Below are 18,839 nucleotides of genomic sequence, written 5' to 3'. Positions count from 1 at the left end.
TGTTGATAAATGTCCACAAAAAGCATACAGGCACATGCATGCATGTGCAATCCCTCCCTCCCTCCCCCTTCCCTCTCTTTCTCTCTCTACCTCTCCTCTCTCTCCCCCTCCTCCCTCTCCCCTCCTCCCTATCCCTCCTCTCTTCTTCTTCTCCCCCTTCCCCTCCCTTTCCCTTCAGGGAAGCAACAGACAGCCTGCAAAAGTCATTGTAGAAACCAAGAACCGTCCAGAACTTTCTAACAAGTGTCTCTACCTCTGCAGAGACAAAAATCACAGGGCTTGCTTGTGAATTTTCAGCAACTCTGGGACAACTCAGGGTTCTTTCCCTCCCCCATCATGTTTGATAATTCTTTCCCGTTTGATCCTACTTTTTCTCATTTGAATACCCACATTCAACCAAACAAGGCCTGGCAAGCACCCTGGTACTGCCATAAATTTGAACCTCCTAGAGCTACAGAGCCTGCTACAGGGGACAATAGAGAAAAAAAAAAAAAAAAAAGGAAGAAAAGCCGAGGTCTCTGCTATAGCGGGGAGCCCCACCCTAAACACTCATCCACTCCTCAAGAGAAGCAGAGTTCAGTTTCCACCACTCCTGCTCATCAGAGAGAAGACTCTCTTAAAGCCTGGCTGGGCAGTTGTCAGAGAAGGATACCTGAGTCTAAAGCTTCTGACCTGTTTAGGGAGCCTCCTCTAGTGGCTAGGGGCGGAGGGTCCCATTACTGCTTCAACCTCCAAGTTTCTGCACTCACTGGGCTGCAGAAGGAAATTCATACTTTCAACTGTTTCCAAACTCCAAGACCTGCTTTCATATATTAATAAAAGATTAAAGGAGCCAGCAAGAAGGCTCAGAGAGTAAAGGCATTTGACACCAAACCTTAGTTCAAAACTTGAAATCCACAAAATGGTATGGAAGAAGAGAACCAACAAGTTGTCTTCTGACCTGTACATGCACACCATGGCACCCATGCATATGCACATGTACACACACACACACACTAAAATTTTCAGAATATGGCATGCATGTGTCTATTCAAAGTTCAGCTTGTGAAACTGAAGACTATTATGCAATATTATATAACCTAACAAATTCTAATCTACTGGCAATAGACATCTGTATAAAAGATACATAGATGGTCAGTTTCAACAAAAGAGTGGGATGTTCAGTGGACACCTTCTTCACTTACAATGAGGCCCTGGGTTTAATCCTTAGTATCTACAATTCAAAATAAAAAGAAAATCTGAAATTCAAAAAATAGAATACAAAACTTATAAACTCAGTATCTACTCAAATTGTAGGTGGCTGTCATAATTCCTGTTCCCAAGGAGATGCACTTGGAATGAACTCTACATGCAAGAACTTTATCAGGATGTGATCTCAAGGGCAACACCTGTGTACACCAGGGAAGAAGAATGACTGGGTAAAGGGATAGGCTGAACAGGACTGAACTGTGACATATCTGCAATGGCAGCTGGAGCACAGTCCTACTAAGTTCTGTAGCTGGGACAGTCCTTCACATGAGTCCCTCACTAAAGCAAAGGGATATTTCTCTGTATCCTTAATATCAGCCAATAACAAAATGTAGGCTGCTTCCAGAAAGAGGATATAATCTTGTGGGATTGGAGGGCTGCTTTTGTTGCTATGACAGACCCAAGAAATAAGGGAAGGGGAGGGGAAGGGAGGGGAGGGGAGGGGAGGGGAGGGGTGGAGTTGAGTTAGGAGTCATTTGAAGCCTTAACTCTGGACGACTGGAAGTGTGTCTCCACCCTAAATGGAAAGGTGTCACACTACTGTGGAATACCATAGAAAGCTAGACTGGGACAAGGGGAGTCTCAGTTAGAAAAGAAGGCTCAAATCTTCTGAAACTTATTACATGGCAGGTGCTATGACAGTCATCTTACATGAGTTTTCAGATTTTCTCACTGAATCCTTGCTTTCAGAAGACAGTTGTCTTTTCTTAACAAAGGCGACAAAAAAGAAAAAAACATTTCAAGATTTTTACATATAACATACCAAAAACTCTGTTGTGGATTTGCAAATAATCAGCAAAAATCATGGCTCTTCCTTGTTTTTAACTAAAACCTTTAGCCTGAAAACTACTTAAGAGATCTGCCTAGTAGTACTTTCATAGAAGATGAGCAATTTTCTAATACCATATTGATAGCAGAAGTAGAACCAGAATTAAGTGATTTCTCTGCTTTCTCTGAGCTTAAAATCTCTAAGCTTAAAATCAAAGCTCAATGAAATCAAAATAACTTTGAAGCAACATTTTTATTAAAATGCACAAAATATCAACTTCCTCTATTATCATTTACATTTTCAAAAATTATTTACATAAAAAACTGAGTTTTATACCAAATAAATGTCAGAGGTAGTTGACCCAAGGGGGTATTTTCATTAAGCTAATAACAATAACAATGACTAATATACAAAGGTTATAACAATCATAACTCAAAATACTTTTATATCACTGAATTCTCACAATGCTGAGTAAAAACAAAAGGTGGTTCTCACTTAGTCAATGGGGAAAATGTAAGGTTGGAGAAGCTAGCTTAGTTGTTAAGATCACAAAAACAGGGCCAGAGGGATAATTCAGTTGTTAAAGATGCTTGCTGCCTGTTTGCTGACCTGAGTACAATCCCTGAAACACAGTAGAATCAAAGTATTGACTCCCCAAAGAAAATGAAAATTGCAAACATAGTAAGTAGGGCTGACATTCCACTTGGTTTCAACATTTGAGTTTTAAATATTAAACATGCTCTATATCACATCCCCATACTACTTCTAAAGTTTCTGAACTTTTCAAATTTTCTTCATTCCTATCATTTATCTCAAAATCAAAAGTATAGATCTATTATTTAAAATGTTAACAACTAGCGTGAGGACTGACAACTGCAATCCCAGGACTCAGAGTTACGAGGAATTCCAGCCAGGAGTTGCTGGGACTTTGAAGCTACTCTGGACAACATGGTGAATTCCAAATCACCTCAGGCTACGAAGTGAGATTCTGCAATTTGTTTTTATTTTTGTTTTTAATTAATTAATAATAAGACCTACCACTTAAATCTATTTTGGCATAGAATGGTTTTCTTAATTAGGGTTTCTATTGCTTCAACAAAAACACAATGACCAAAATACAAGTTGGGGAGAAAGTGGTTTATCTGATTTACACCTCTATTGAAAGAAGTCAGGCCAGGAACTGAAGCAGGGAAGGAACCTGGAAGGCTGGGGCATTGCAGAAGCCATTGAGGCTGCTGCTTACTGACTACTTCATCATTGCTTGCTCAGCCTGGTTTCTTATAGAACCCAGGACACCAGCCCACAGATGGCCCCACCCACAATGGGCTAGGTCCTCCCCCATTGATCACTATTCAAGAAAATGCCTTACAGCTGGATCTCACAGAGACCAGACATTTCCTCACCTGAGACTACTTCCTCTCTGATGAGTCTAGTTTGTGTCAAGTTGACATACAAAACCAGGCTGTACAATGGTATAAAGCTATAAATCCTTAAAATACTTTAAAGTATTATTTACTTATAAAAGCTCAAATAAAGTAACACTAGAGACCCTGGAAAACTTAGGCATTTGCACTTATAACCATGGTTTGATATTAAGAACTGAAATGAAAGGGCTGGAGAGAGTGCTCAGTGGTAAAGAGCACTGACTGCTCTTCTAGAGGTCCTGAGTTCAATTCCCAGCAACGACATGGTGGCTCACAACCATCTGTAATGGGATCTGATGCCCTCTTCTGGTGTGTCTGAAGACAGCTACAGTTTACTCATATATATGTGAAAATAAATAATTTTTTTTAAAAAAGAACTGAAATGAGAAAGGTCTCCAACTTCTTACTGAATTGCATCTTGCATCTACTGGCATGAGTGGTGTAAAATGGACCATGCACACCAGAGATCCACTTGCCCTCTTCAGTTTATACAGTCCAGGATCCCCTACTGTGAACCATCCCACCCACAATTAAAATGGGTCTTTCCACATCAATTAACTTAATCAGGACAATCCCCTGTAAACATTTTCAAAGGCTAACCTCAATCCAAGCAGTTCCTCAAAGCTGTTGTGTTCTCCTATGTGCCCAGTTGACAATACTAACCATAACCATCATAGTTAATAATTTTTTAAAACAACAAAGTATGGCCAGAAGTATGGCTCAGTGAGTAGTCACTTGTCCCCAAGCCTGCTGATCTGAGTTTGATCCCTAGAACACATGGTAGAAGATCACTCCAGGTTGTCCTCTGACCTCCACATGTATGTCATAGCTTGTTCACGTGCATGTACTTGCTCTCCCTCTCATTCATAGATAGATAGATAGATAGATAGATAGATAGATAGATAGATAGATAGATAGATCAACACAGATTTAGAAAAAAAATTAAAAACAAAGCAGAAAGGCTAAAGAAATGACTCAGCAGTTAAAAGCACTAGTTGCTCAATCATGAAGATGAGAGTTCATATCCCAGCACCCAAGCTGAGTGGCTCACAAACTCAAGCGCCAAGAGATCCAAAACTCTCTTCTGGATCCCACAGCCACACATACACCTAAGAGCTCATACATTCTTACAGACAAATACATACAGACATACACACACATACACACACACACACAAACACACACACAAATAAAACCCATTCTAAATTTCTTTGAAATTAAAGCTTTTTAATAACTATCAAATAAAAGGTGCTAGAACATACTTTAAAGATGACGGGTAATTACCATGAATGTAATACATCCTTACTCTACACTTCCTTTCCTCCATACTTAGAGCATTACTAGTCTGTGCTGCTTGCTCTATTTCCTTATTCACTTATTACCCCTCTTTAAGATTCTCTTGAAAGTAACTGAATGTGATGTATCTCAGGAGCCTTTCTCAGTCCTTATTGAACTTGACTTCTCTTCAACACTCAGACACATCTAACTAATACTTGCCTCCACTTCTCTACAAAATGCATGACAGGTATTCCAGCTGTCCACAGATCATCTTTCTCTCATACGCTTCTACCTGCTTTCTAACTTTGGCCTATTTAAAAGTCATCTCAGCTATTCAAAATCTCCAGACTAAGGCACTCGAACATTTAGGAGGGGAGAAATGGAACAAATAAATTGCAAAAATAGTGCAGTAATACTCGGTGTGATCTGCAATCTAGCACTTAGGTAGATGCAGCAGGAGACCTCAAGAACAAAGCCAGACTGGGCTATGTTACCATGAAGGAAAGAAGAAATGAAGATAGTTGGAGAGAAGAAAATGAGGGAAGGGAAGGCAAAGGAGAAATGTATTTGCTAAAGATACATAATATAATCAAAATTACATATTTGTTAAAATGTTGGATAGCATGGTGAGCACATCATGAGCATTACTTCATTTAGTATGATGTAAGACTGTGAAGTGGGCACTATGTTCAAGTTACAGATACATCAACTATCAGGAAGACTGACCATTTATACCAAACTTATCCTGAGTAGCAACCCAGAAATTATATTATTGCTATAACAGTTAAGTACTATGAGATGTTTTTGGGGAATAAAACTAAAAGCAAATAACTCTTGGTACTACTTGACTGGAAAAAAAAGGGAGGGAAGAATATCTGAGAAATCAACTAGGTTGTGAGAAAAATAATTAATGAGAAATGGCCAGGTCTCTGTGTATACAAAGGCAAGCAGAAAGAACGTCCAAAGTGATGAAGGACCAGTGCACTAAGGTCCTGTGTGCAAACGTCTAGACATCTGTAGAGAGAATCTCTCAGAAGCATCACCTGTCAATAAACAAGCTGATGGCCAATGAGCTGAGGCAGGAAACAGGAGGTAGGATACTGACAGGAAGAGAAAGGATTCTGGGAAATAGAAACATAAAGGAGAGATTCAAGCAAGACTAAGAGGGAGTTGCTGAGGAAGATGCTAAGAAAGAAGCAGGCCAGGAGTGAAGGAGAGGTAACTAACCAAGTGGTGGACACAGAATAGTTTGAATGTGAAAAAAAAAAAAAAAAAAAAAAAAAAAAACCTTGTGAGTTAGTCAGAGAATGAGCCAAAGCTATGACCTAGGCAATTAATAATCAATAATTAGTCTCAGATCATTGCTGTTGGGAACTAAGTGGCCATGAGGAAAAAACTTATTATTTTACAAACATCTCCTACAGACATGCTTATAGATCAGGATATGAAGTGTCTTGCAAAAAGACCCATGTTTAGACAGTTTTGTCCCCAGTTGGTGGTAGTATTTAGAAGTGATTACATCAAATCACTCACTAACTTTATCAATGGATTAACTGACAGCTGAAGGGTTTATGAGGAGGTGGAGCCTAGCTGAAGGAAACATGTTGCTGAGGGTGTACTTTGACAGGTATGTCTTATCCTTGGCCTTTTTCTGTCTCTGACTATGTCTCTCTTTCTCTTTGCATACTGGCCACTATGAAGCAAGCAGTTCTGCTCCAATAAGCCATCTCTGCCATGATGCACAGTGCTGGGGCCAACTGACAAGACCTACACCTCTGAAACTGTGGGCTAAAATAAATCTTTCCTCTTTTATGTTGATTTTCTTAGGCATTTTGCCACCAGTTGCCTTGGATACCCCAAGATATTAAAGAAGCTAGAGCCGTGGGATACCTGCCGAGGAACATTACTAACAGGGAGTGGAACCAGCTCAAGAGAAAGAAGTTTGTTACAGTCATCAAAGATGAAAGGAGTTGGAGATCTGAAGAGCACTTTGACATCTGACATGGAGATGCAATTTGGATTTGCACAGGTAGTTTTCTGTCCTTCTTTGATCCAGTATTTCCTTACTATGACATTTTGTAATGGTAATGTATATTCTGTAATGTTGGAAGTATATGACCTGCTTTTTGAGTTTGGTTTTATAGGGCATTACAGTTAAGAGACTGCATGAATCTCAGAAGAGACTCTGAACTTTGGAGTTCTAAACACTGTTGACAACTATAGACTCTGAAGGCTTCTGAAGTTGAAGTAAATGTATTTTGCATTATGCTATAGCTAGGTATGGCCCCCATAGACTCACATGTTTGAACAAGCCTATGAGGGCCGAGGAATGGAATGTGGTAGTTTGAATATGTTTGGCCCATGGGAAGTAACACTATTAGGAGGTGTGGCCTTATTGGAGGAGTTGTAGCCTTGTTAGAGGAAGTATGTCACAGCAGAGGTAGACTTTGGGGTCTCTTGGTTCTCAAGTTCTACCCAGTGCAGAAGAGAGTCTCTTCATGGCTGCCAGCAAACAATGTCTCCTTCTGGCTGCCACTTGATCAAAATGTAGAACTCTTGGCTCTCTAGCCCCATGTCTGCCTGGATGCTGCCATGCTTCTCACCTCAGATAATGGACTGAACCTCTGAAACTGTAAGCCATCCCCAATTAAATGTTGTCCTTTCTAAGAGTTGCCTTGGTCATGGTGTCTCTTCACAGCAATAAGATCCTAACTAAGACACTAGTCTAAGACTAAAACCCCTTCCTTCATGCTCCCAGGTTAAACTGTTGTCACTACTTCCACCTACATGCAGGAACGCAGTCCTCTACTCTGTGCTAGGCTAGGTTAGACTTCTTTCTCCCTTCAGAGAAGTCTCAGGGAAGACTCAACAACCTTCACTCCTCTCCCTGACCCACCTTCACCCCTGCACCATGTAATTACTTTGTCTCTCAGGCTTCCAATCCTTCCTCTGAGTATCCTCCCTTACCACACACTGCTTTGTTACTACTAAACTGGCATTCTCCTCCACTAAAAATCAATTTCTTCATCTCAGGTTCTATCAATAAGCCTTGGCATAGTTGTTAGAGCAAAGAGTGAATATTTAACAGTATGTTACACAAACACCAATGGCCTGGCTGCTCATCTAAAATTAAAAAAAAAAAAAAAAAAAAAAAAGATACTATCTTAGTCTACATTCTGTTAATGTACTTGAGTATGGGTAATTTGTTTTTAAAGGGGTTTGGGGTTGCAAAGAGATGTCTCAGAGGCTAAAGTTTGCCTGCTACCAAGCGTGATAACCTGAGTTCAATCCTGGAGCCCACATGGTAGAAAGAGAATCCATTCCCAAAAGTTACCTCCACATGTGCTGTGATGTTTCATATCACAACACACACACACACACACACACACACACACACACACACACACACACAAAATACTTTAATAAAAAGGGAGGCTGGGATCTGTCTTGAGATTCTGGAAGTCCAAGAACAAACTGTCAGCGCCCCTGCTATTCCAACATGTGGCAGAAGGGCAGACAGGCCCACCCGCCTGCAGAAAGACCACATGAGAACACTACAGCCAGGGAAACTCCAGGCTCACTCTAGAAAAACCAATCCCATGTTCCTGCTTTTTGTTTCTGTTTCTGACACAGGCTCTCACTATACAGCACAGGTCTATCCTCTAACTCACTCTGTAGCACAGGCTGAACCTCAGTCCTCCTGCCTGGGCCTGCAAGCTTAGCCTTACCTAGCCTCTTGAGAAAGGCATTAACCAATTCATGATGGCAGTGCTCTTGTTACCTCATCACCTCCCCAAAGCCAGGCCTCCCAATGCCAACACAGTATAAAGAAAATTAATTTTGGTAGGGGCAAAGCATATCCACCAAGCCACAAGACAGAACAATTGTTTAATGTTTCCTAAAAAAATGGAATGTATAATTATAACAACAAACCAATATTTTAGCAACAGCTAATATGTACAAAGAGCTTCAGAAAAGTCCAGTTAACCTGCCCAAAACCATGCAGTTGAGGTGTAGGGTGGATATCAACCCAGGCAGGCTGACATCAGAGTTCATATTATACCCTCCCACCATCCAACACACACCTTTTTATTATACTTGAGATGTTGTCTAGACTGCACCCAAAGTCCTGGTTCAGAGTTCACATTCTTTTTTTTAATTATCAAATTAATTTATTTATTCATTTGACATCCCAATATCAGCACCCTCTCTCCTTCCTGTATCCCCTCATGAAGATCCTCCTGCATTCTTTCCTCCCTTTCTCCTTTGAGAAGGGGAGCCCCCATCTAGGTAACACACACACACACAAAGCAACATATCAAGTCTCTGCAAGACTAGGCACATCCTCTCCCACTGAGGCCTGACAAGGTGGCCCAGTTAGGAGAGCAGGACTCACAGACAGATAACAGATTCAGGAACAGCCCCACTCCTGTTGTCGGAGGACCCCATGAAGACCAAGCTGCTCCTCTGCTACATATGTGCAGGGACCTAAGAGAGCCCATGCTCACTCTTTGGTTGGTGATTCAGTTTCAGAGTTCACATTCTTAGCACTGAATCATGCTGTACCTTTAATTCAAACAGACTAGATTAGAAGAGATTAATTTCGGATTAGAAGAGAAAACTTTGTTCTTATATTAATAAGAAAACTTATATAAGATCTAGGGCTCTTATATATTAGTATCTTCTATATTCTAAACATGCAGAAAAGAGGAGAAAGAGAAGAACATAGGAGGAAGGATCAAGATCACCCTGAACTATAGACCAAGAGCCTGTCTCAAAACAAACAACAAACAAAAACCCAACTACCTGGTACACATGCATATACCAAAAACTCCACAAAAGGAAAACTATTCCATAGTTAGTACTCTTTAAAATTCACTTTAATAAATTAGTAATAACCTCATCAAACTTAAGCCCCCAGCTCATCTGAGAAACTCCTCCTGGCATCTCACTTTAAATATGGTGCCCTAAATGTGTGCTGCTGAGGTTCCCTATGCTGTCCTTATACTATCCAAGTACGCAATATCAGAGTTAGTGACTCTAAGAAATCTTTCTCTCTTCCAATACACAACAAACTCCGAATGGGTGTGTATCTGTTGTTGTCATCTCTATCTGCCATGCATGGCAGACCTACAGTAGGTGGAGACAGAACAGCTTCATTTGGATAAAGGCCATCCCAATTCATCACCTCTTTTCTCCTCACACTGTGATCACCCTTAAGCAATGATAAATACTGCCTAAAATACTAGAAATAACTCTGTCCTTTCTGCTTCTAGTTTTCTATAGCTTTAATGTGCATACAACATTGTCAGTCATGTTCCTAAAAGAATCCTCTTAGTGCTTATTCAACAAATATTAATCTCCTATTATATCCCAAGTATATTTTTCCCATTTAATAAAATATTGACTTCCTCTTCTTACAGAATTAAACTGATCGTTTCAGTTAGAATTGTATACTGAAAAAAACAAGCAAAGAAACTCAAGACTTTGAACTCAAAGAAGATTCCCCATTAAAAATAAATAAGTATTCTCAGAGGTATTACTAATTTCAGTACTAGCAGCAGATAGGAACAGGAACAACTTGGAATACTTTTCCATGCCAGAAAGTAAACAAGTGCTACGGGTGCACAGGAACCATGCTAGGACACCCCAAATGTTTAAAAGCATCAAAATAACCAGTACATGAATGAGAGGTGGGCTGCTACAGTACTGAGCTCAGTAGGTCATGTGAGAAAGAAAGGAGGAGCAAGAATGGAGACAAGGAAGGAAAAGCAAAGGAGGCAGAAAGGGAGGAGAAATGCAAGGAGAGCTGACAAGTGTGGGGAAAGCTAGGGAGGAGAAAAACTATTACTTTGTAGCCATCATACTTGACTAGATCATGCAAGAACCAGCAATATATGCTACGCCTAGGAGAAAATTTTGATTAGGAGAATAATTTCAAAGTCTTAAAGTGTCTCCTCCAAACTACCTATTGGTTTTAAAAGACAAAATCAACAAGAATAATTAGTATAGTAGGAACAATTAGCAACACTTTGGATAAGTAATCCAAATTAAAAATCACCTGAGGTTTGAAATGTAGCTTGCTTGCCCCTACATTAGATCCTTAATAGCAAATAAGTCAATACTTTTTAATTAGCATTACCTATGAATGACAGAGAGATCATGAGCCTCCAAGGTGATAAACTGGGACACAACATTCCTGAGCACAACAGTATCCTTGCCAAGATGTAATCAACACAAAAATGTAATCTAAACACAAACAAACAGTAAACTAAACATGAAAACACCCCAGTTTAAAAAGAGGAAAAGAGAAAAAGAAAAACATGCAGGAAGGTACAATGGCTTGAATGTGTTCCCCAAAGATCACATAGAAACTTCAACTGCAGTAGAATACCTGAAGGTGAGGCCAGTATGTCATGAGGGCTCTGTCTTCATCAGTGGACTTGATGTCATTATTGCAAGAGAAGGTGTTGTTACAAATGTATGGTCCCCCTCTTCCTCCCTCACTCTTTCATTCTCTCTTCACTTCAGCCATGGGAAACGACAAAGCTAAAGCCCTCACCAGATGTCCCTCCACCCTGGATTCTTTTCGCTAAATTTCTCTTTAGGAATTATTTTGCTACAGTAACAAAACCAAGATGGGGGCGGGGAGAGAGGTAATAGCCCAGATTAAAAGAAATCAAAGTAGAGCCAGCAAAAATGGTTTGGTAGGTAAAGACACTTGTCACCAACACTGATGACCTGAGTCCAATCCCTGGGACCCACATGGGTGGAAGAGGAGAGCCAATTCCTACAAGTTGTCCTCTGGCCTATACATAATATTACTACACTAAAAAAATAAGTGTAAAAATTAAATAAAAGAGGTCAAAGTAATGTGACAACGAAACATTTTTAAACAATTAAAACATAAAATCCAATTTCAGTTCTGTAACAAGAATAGGAGAATTACTATAAAAGACATTATCAATAATAGGAAACATTTCTTTTCTTCATTGAAGCAGAGTCAATAAGCCATGCCTCAACTGACTTGGAGGGGAAAATAGAATAAGAGAAAACTAGAGGAGAAAAAAAGAGAAGTAACAAATGTTAAAGCAAATCAAGTTAAATATTAGCAATATGAGATATGCGTTGTCTTAGTTACATTTGTATTGCTCTGAAGAGACACCACAATCTTTTCTTTTAAAAGAAGCATTTAAGCCAGGGCTTGCTCACAATTTTAGAGTTGTGAGAAATTGTGAGTCCATGACCATCACAGTAAGGGCACAAGGGCAGGCAAGTAGGCATGTCACTGGAGCAATAGCTGAGATTACATATTATCAGCAAAGTGGAGGCAGAGAAACTGGCAGGTGTTGGCTTTTGAAACCTCAAGGCCCACCCCCAGCACCACACCCCCAAGGCCACACCTTCTAGTCCTTCCCACACAGCCCACCAACTGGGAACCAAACATTCAAAAATATTAGCCTACAGGAGTCATTCTCATTCAAACCACCACAGAGTGAAGAATGTAAAGGTGCTCTTCATATCACTTTATTCCCACAACTTCTTCTAAGCTCAAAGTTTGTTCAAATGAAAAGTTCAAAATGTAGTATTTTCTAGAATACCCATTTGTAGACTATAGAATACCCATTCTGTTCAAAACAGTGCCCCTAATTACCCCGAGACCCCTGAATGGCTGAAATGCAGTTAGCTCAAGTTAAGGTGTGCCATTAGAGTTAAGCACATTCCAAAGACTTAAGAACAAAAAAAAAAAAAAAAAAAAAAAAAAAAAAAAGCAAAGTCTTAATAATTTTAGGTGGTTCACATCTAAATATTTAAATATACTAGCTTAAAAGAATGCTTTCAACTTCTTACAGAATTCTGTTTTATTTTTTAAAAAAGATAACTACTTCCACTCTTGGCTTACAAGTGACTCATGTTTGCAATGGACAGAGCTGACCCAATCGACCCTCGGGGTTGGGTTTCACATTACTTCACAAGCTTCCTTCTTAGTACCTTTCTGCTTTAACTACACCTCTATCTCTAAGACACTTGGTGCCTATTCACTGCTGTCTTGAGTATTTAACACATAGCAAGTACTGCTATTTATGTTTTAGTGTTAAAAGCTATTATTCCAATGTTAGGAGCCTCGTGAGCGTGACAGCATTCGCCATTACAAGATGGCGCGGGCATCCTGTCCTCCCACTAGTAAACAACTAACTACGAAGGTGCAAAAGGCAAAAAGCGCACCAAAGTCACTGCCCATCCTGGGGCGTATTATGGGTAATGAGTGAACAGCCAATCAGAAGTGAACACGCCACTCTAGGGTACATATAGCAGTGCCTTTTCCGGGCTTGGGGTCTTTCCGCTTCTGCTGATACAAGAATAAGGCCTCGCTGTGGTAACCACCCTAACACCAACACCGCCTCACGTGTCTCTTTCGCGGGCAAAGGGGACACAGAGGGGCTCAGAACATTCCAAAGAAGAATAACAGCAGGAGAGAGAAATCCCACCCTTTCTAAATCATTGCTTACATCATAATGCGTCTCCTGCCATAAAACTTTCTCCCCCAGATCATGCACATTCTTCACGACCCCGCTAATGACAGCATTTCCAAGGTGACCTTTCCTCTGTACTACATTAGAGTCTTTAATGACTCTATAATTTGCTTTAGCATTTCACAAAGACAGAACCTAAAAGAAACATTCGGTCTCACACTTCTCCTGCCTCTTCCACAGTGCTAACCACACAAAATGATCAGTAAGGAGAAGGAGAAAGCAATGTTCTTGGAAAAGGGAACAGACTGGGAATTCATAAAATTTGGCCATAGGAACTGGAGAGATTTCTCAGTGGTTAAGAACTTGCTGATCTTGAGAGGACCAGGTTTCAATCACTATACCTACACATGGCAGTTTACAACTGTCTGTAACTCTAATTCCAGGGGATCCACTGCCTTCATTTGGCTTTCACTGGCACCAGGTATGAACATGGTACAAACACATACATGCAAGTTGAACAGAAATAAGTAAAATAAGCATTTTTTAAAATTTGGCTCTAGTCTCTAGTAGTCTTTGGAATCTAGTACAATGATGTAGATAAATGGTGGCATCTCATTCACTTTCTACTTTCTGATTTGTAAAACAAGAGATAAACCAAATGACCAGCAAAACAGCCTTCCATTTCTACATTCTGAATTAAATACATTCTTTCTTAGAAATATTTTATATTTATCAGCAAACGAAAACCTAATATTCTAAGAAATCCCACCAAGTTTGCAAGCTGCCTGATGTACTAATGCTGACCATCTCTCTGGCCACCAAGGGAGCCTTAAGGTCAAGTATCTCTCAAAGGATCTATGAGGATTTGAATAAGATGTGCCACACAGAGTTATAGGTTTGAATACTTGGTCCCTGACAGATAGAACTGTTTGGGAAGGATTAGGAGGTGTGGCCTTTTGGGAGGAGGTATGGGGCATGGAAGGCAGGTTTTGAAGTTTCCAGTGTCTACCTCTATGCCACCAGGTTGTGCATTAAGATGCAAGCTCTCAGCGGTTCCTGCTGCCATGCCTTTGTTCCACCATCATGAACTCTAACTTCTGAAACCATAAGATAAAAAGTAAACACCTTCCTTTATAAGTTGCCTTGTTCATGGTGTTTATCACAGCAACAGAAATGAAATGAGGCTAGTACCTTAATCAAAATATTCCTTACATACATATCAGAATATCTTAATCACCAGTACCATTTTCCAGACCTTTCTAACCCTCAATAACACCTTTCATTTAGTAAGCTAACGGAAGAGGAAGAATAAAATATCTGTGAAGTACCCTAAGGACTTATTAGTAATGTTCAAAGACAAAGTTAGAGTTGATTATACATGCAATGTCCTTTTCTTCTTTCAAAATGTTATCTAAAGGATACTAATCAGAAGAAAATTATAATAGTCAAAATGAAAGATCATCTGAAAACAGAATGTTAAGACAAGTGAAATATAGTTAAAAGCATGGAGACCCTTCAAGCAAACCTCTATATCAGTATGTGTGGTTTTCATCTTATATCTTATTACAACTACTGAGAAATATGATTGACAAGGTAAGGTAAATAAAAGGACTGACATTTACAAAATAAAGATTCATGTTATACCTGTTAGCAAAAACCACCTGTTGAGTTAATAAAAATACACATTATAGGATCTAAATTAGTAATATAAATCACAAGCCTTAGCATCATCAAAATGCCCATATTAAATCCTAAGCATTCAAAACAGACACATGGACAAGACAAACTTAAGCACCTCCAAAGAGATGCAAGGTCCTCTCATAATTTGGTCACTCCCACTAGAGTAGCCTCATTTCCCACCCATCCCTGAATACCACCTCACTTCTTAAACTTAACCGTGTATCTCCCCCAAGGATCCCTTGCTCCTTTAATGATCTCATACTTTTATAAAGGCTATTCCCTCAGCCTGACATGGCCTTCCCTCTCAAGCTATAAATATTCCTTCCCGAAGCTTATCATAACTGCCTAACACCCTCCTCCAAAGTAGCTCCCAGAGTACTCCTCATTCTTCCAGTTCACAGCACTGTAATTACTTTTTGATGTTCATCTCCCCAACCAGGTTCTGAGTTGTAAAGGGAGGGCTACATCTTATTAAAAACCATGTCATAGCTCCTAGCATTATGCCTGAATTCTACTGAAGCTCAACACAGATAGTGCAGAAGAGAACATTAACTATGAGAGACATTTCAAACTTATCATTTACTCAATAGAAGTTATGGATGACTTTAACTATTGACAAATGCACAATGCCACCCCTATGATAGAATGACTTGCTCACAAGTATCTCTAGTTACAAGGCTTTGTCAATTTGATTTATTCAACTGATGATTCAACAATACACCTCAGCAATAACCACAGTAAATACCATGTTTTAGTTTTCGCAGAAACTTCTAGAACAGATAAACAACCAATAATCCTAAAATGATCTTCACATAATCCCAGGTCTTCAAAACTGGAAAGCAACCCACGTTTTTTGAAAGCCAAACTGCAGCCACCAGAAACAACTCCCAAATCAGAAAACAGTGTTGATAAACTTTAAAGCAAACCACAAACACCTTTTCTCTTGTGTAACGATGACAATGTGTGTGTGTGTGTGTGTGTGTGTGTGTGTGTATAATCTGAAGCATGAAGTAATCATTTCTCTCATGCAAATCAAATAATCAATCAAGCACAGAAGCAACTGATGGGGAGAGTAAAGGGTATGCCTTTGCTTGCTACCAAACTGCCATTTTATCAACTTTTCAAAAAACTACCAAAACGACTGCAAAGGGAAAAAAGAAAGAAAAAAAATGTCACTACAGAGGGCCAGAGCAGAAGTTAACTATTTTTCCTCTAATGTATGACCAGATGACTTCAACGTTTCACAGAAGCTGTCTAAACAGAATCTTCCCTTCCTGTGTACTGGCTGACTCAACCCTCCTTGGCACATTCCTTCACTAAATACTACACATTCATTAAGTTCTTGTCCTTTGAACTAATTCTCCTACTCTCTAGGTAACATCGCTTTACATTAACCAGTCACAGAAGGGAACGAATGGAAGCTATCCAAAAAAAAAAAAAAAAAAAAAAAAAAAAAAAAAAAAAAAAAAAAAAAAAAAAAACCAAAAAAAAAAACAAAAAAAAACAAAAAAAAAAAAAAAAAAAAAAAACCAGAGTAGGCAACTCTTATTAGAAGAGATTTTAATTATGTTATTCTAGGAACTGGTACCTAAACAAAACACCTACGGCTTTCCAACGCTCTTACCTTTTCACCCTCAAGATTTTTTTTTTCCAGATTTTACATTGAGATAGCCCTGGTAGAAACTAAACCGGAGTGTATTTGCCGTTTGATTTGTCATTTATTCCTGGATAACTAAAATGAGGTTCTGGGTCTTGGAGAGGAAAATGCACTTGTAATTCTTACAAGAAAGTTTCCAACCGTGAGTAACCTCTTCCTTCCCCGCTGACTTTGGCAGTTAAGCTGTCTTCCAGTCCCAGGACTAGGCCGGGTCTCCCAATTACCTACCCTCTGGTACCGTGCCGATGAGTAAGGAGGCAGAGCGGCGAGAGGCAGGTGCGTGTCGTGGGGAGGTGGAGGCATGGCTGGGGCAAGGGAAGGGCCCCGAAGCCGCCCGCAGCCGAGCACCCACGGGCCGGGAGCGGGGAGGGACGCGCGGCCACCACACCCTCCAGCCCGTGGTGACAGCCCCGCGCGGGAGCCCGCCTGGGGCCTCCGGGCTCCGGCCTGCGCCCCGCCCCAACCCGCAGCCCGGCTCGGCAAGACCAGCAGGCCTCGGCGCACGCTGCCACCGGGCCTAATGGAGCTCCGAGCCCCGCCCGCCCACCCGCCGGCCCCGGGCTGCCCGCGGCCGGGGCTCGGACGCTCGCGCTCACGTGCTGCCGGAAGGACGGTTTCGCTCTTACCCTCTGCAAGATCCTCCGAAACATGGTTTGGCCAGCCGCCGCCGCCGCCGCCGCCGCCGCGGGGGACTCTCGGCGCCCTATGCGGGTTACTCACGACTGGAGGGCGCGAGGGCCGGCAGCCGAGCCGGGAGGAAGGCGGGGAAGAGGCGGCGGTGGACGCGGCTCTGGCGGCCCCGACTTCCCCACTGGCGGCGAGAGGCTGCGAGCACGAGCCAGCGGGGAGGTAGCCAGCGAGCGCCCGCCTGCCGGGCCGCCCCCGTAACTGACAGCTGGGCGGGCCCGCCCGCCTGTGGCCGAGGGGCGGGGTCTCCGCAGCCCCGCCTCCTCGGCCTGTCCATCGGCAAGGAGGGCGGGGCCGGAGGAGGGCCGGTCCGAGGCTTCGGCCAATCGGAAGCGGGGCTAGCGTGACAGACGGGCGGCAGGAAGCTGGTGCCTCTGCTTCTTCCGCCGAGCGCTTGGACCTCTGGGCGCCGGACCTTGCTCAGGAATTTGGAGGGCTGCGTCCTGATGGAGAAGAGGAGTGGAGACCTCACAGGTCCCGCCTGGAGGTGTGCCCACCCCGGGCTAGAGGAACAGGCTCCCTTCAGCCGAGCTCCAGCCCATGATGGAAGTTTGCTAGCGCTCTTAGACACTGCGTCGACCCCGAGCTGAATCCTCCTCCTGGCTGGAAAGGCTGATTCGACCACTAAGCTCCAAGCCAATGTGGACCCGAGAAACCTAGGCCTACTTAACTGTGTTGGGCTTCCCTCTGCTTTTCCAGACCCAGGTTACCCGCTTCCTTCCTGCTTCTAATTGCAACCAGAGCAACAATAAAGCATGGGAGAAGGCTAGGTTTTGGATTAACTAGAGAAGTTTGGGTTTATCCTTTTGTGACAGAGCAAAGGTTTCTTCATGTTATTTCAGCTGGAGCCATCTTTGTTTTAAGCTGAAACACACACACACACACACACCTTTTCTGGCCCTTCCGTGGGAAAGCACCTAACTGTTCTAAAAGCAAGGGCAGAAATAACCCAGCTAACTTCGTGTCCTTGGCTTCTGTTTAACTACTTGCTTGCTTCCTCCTGCAACTGCCAACTAGGATGTGACTTTCATTGTCTCTAAAAACTCTCTGTAATGTACATTCGAGATTGCTCTGTAATAAGTTTTTCTCCCCACCCCATCCCCGGCAGTTCCAGTGCTTGGGAGGCCTCTGGCAGGTTCTAGATGACTAAACTGCGCAAGGTGAGGCTTGGAATACTGATGATACCTAGTGACCTGGGAGCTGAAAGGGCATAAGAAGGCCTGGGAATTGGGGATGCCTAGGTGGGTTCCCAATTCCTAGATTGTGGAAAAAAAAGAAAAAGAAAAAGAAAAAAAAAGGCATTGAACACCTCAGGCACAGTTTCTCTGTAGCTAGTAATTCTAGGGACCTGTGGAAAAGCTAAGTGCAGTGTCAATTTCTGAGTCAGTGGGGCCGCCAGGACGCTGCCCTTTCTGTTAGATCAGGGTTCTGGGGGGCTACCAGATTCTAGAACTTTGTCCCTTTTTTATATTATATAGATTGCTTGTGCTGTTTATTGTTCTTGAGAAAATGAAAATCATGGGTCAGAATTATTCTACCCAGAAAACCCTCTGAACCTAATGAAATCTCATTTTAAGGGTCTCCAGAGAAAATCTCAGGAGTCCAGAAAACAGATCTACACG

At 41.7% G+C, this 18,839-nt stretch overlaps 1 protein-coding gene across 4 annotated transcripts in view; it reads right to left on the bottom strand.

Moving 5' to 3' along the window:
- Eea1 (early endosome antigen 1) overlaps positions 1 to 17,475 on the bottom strand; it is a 116,421-nt gene extending 98,946 nt beyond the window's left edge. For 2 of the 4 annotated variants that reach the window (XM_076920052.1, XM_076920054.1), the window contains exon 1: positions 17,157 to 17,328. In XM_076920052.1, coding sequence (XP_076776167.1) covers positions 17,157 to 17,180 — 24 coding nt within the window. In that variant the 5' untranslated portion in view covers positions 17,181 to 17,328. Of the gene's footprint in view, positions 1 to 16,758; positions 17,062 to 17,156 lie in introns of those variants that run through there. The other 2 variants (XM_076920055.1, XM_076920053.1) reach the window with 2 other exon arrangements.
- Positions 17,476 to 18,839: the final 1,364 nt, after the last annotated feature.

This window comes from Arvicanthis niloticus, chromosome 22, assembly GCF_011762505.2.
Source record: "Arvicanthis niloticus isolate mArvNil1 chromosome 22, mArvNil1.pat.X, whole genome shotgun sequence".
Classification (NCBI taxonomy): domain Eukaryota; kingdom Metazoa; phylum Chordata; class Mammalia; order Rodentia; family Muridae; genus Arvicanthis; species Arvicanthis niloticus.
The sequence above is the reverse complement of the archived record's forward strand: the minus strand, read 5'-3'. Positions and strand labels throughout refer to the sequence as shown.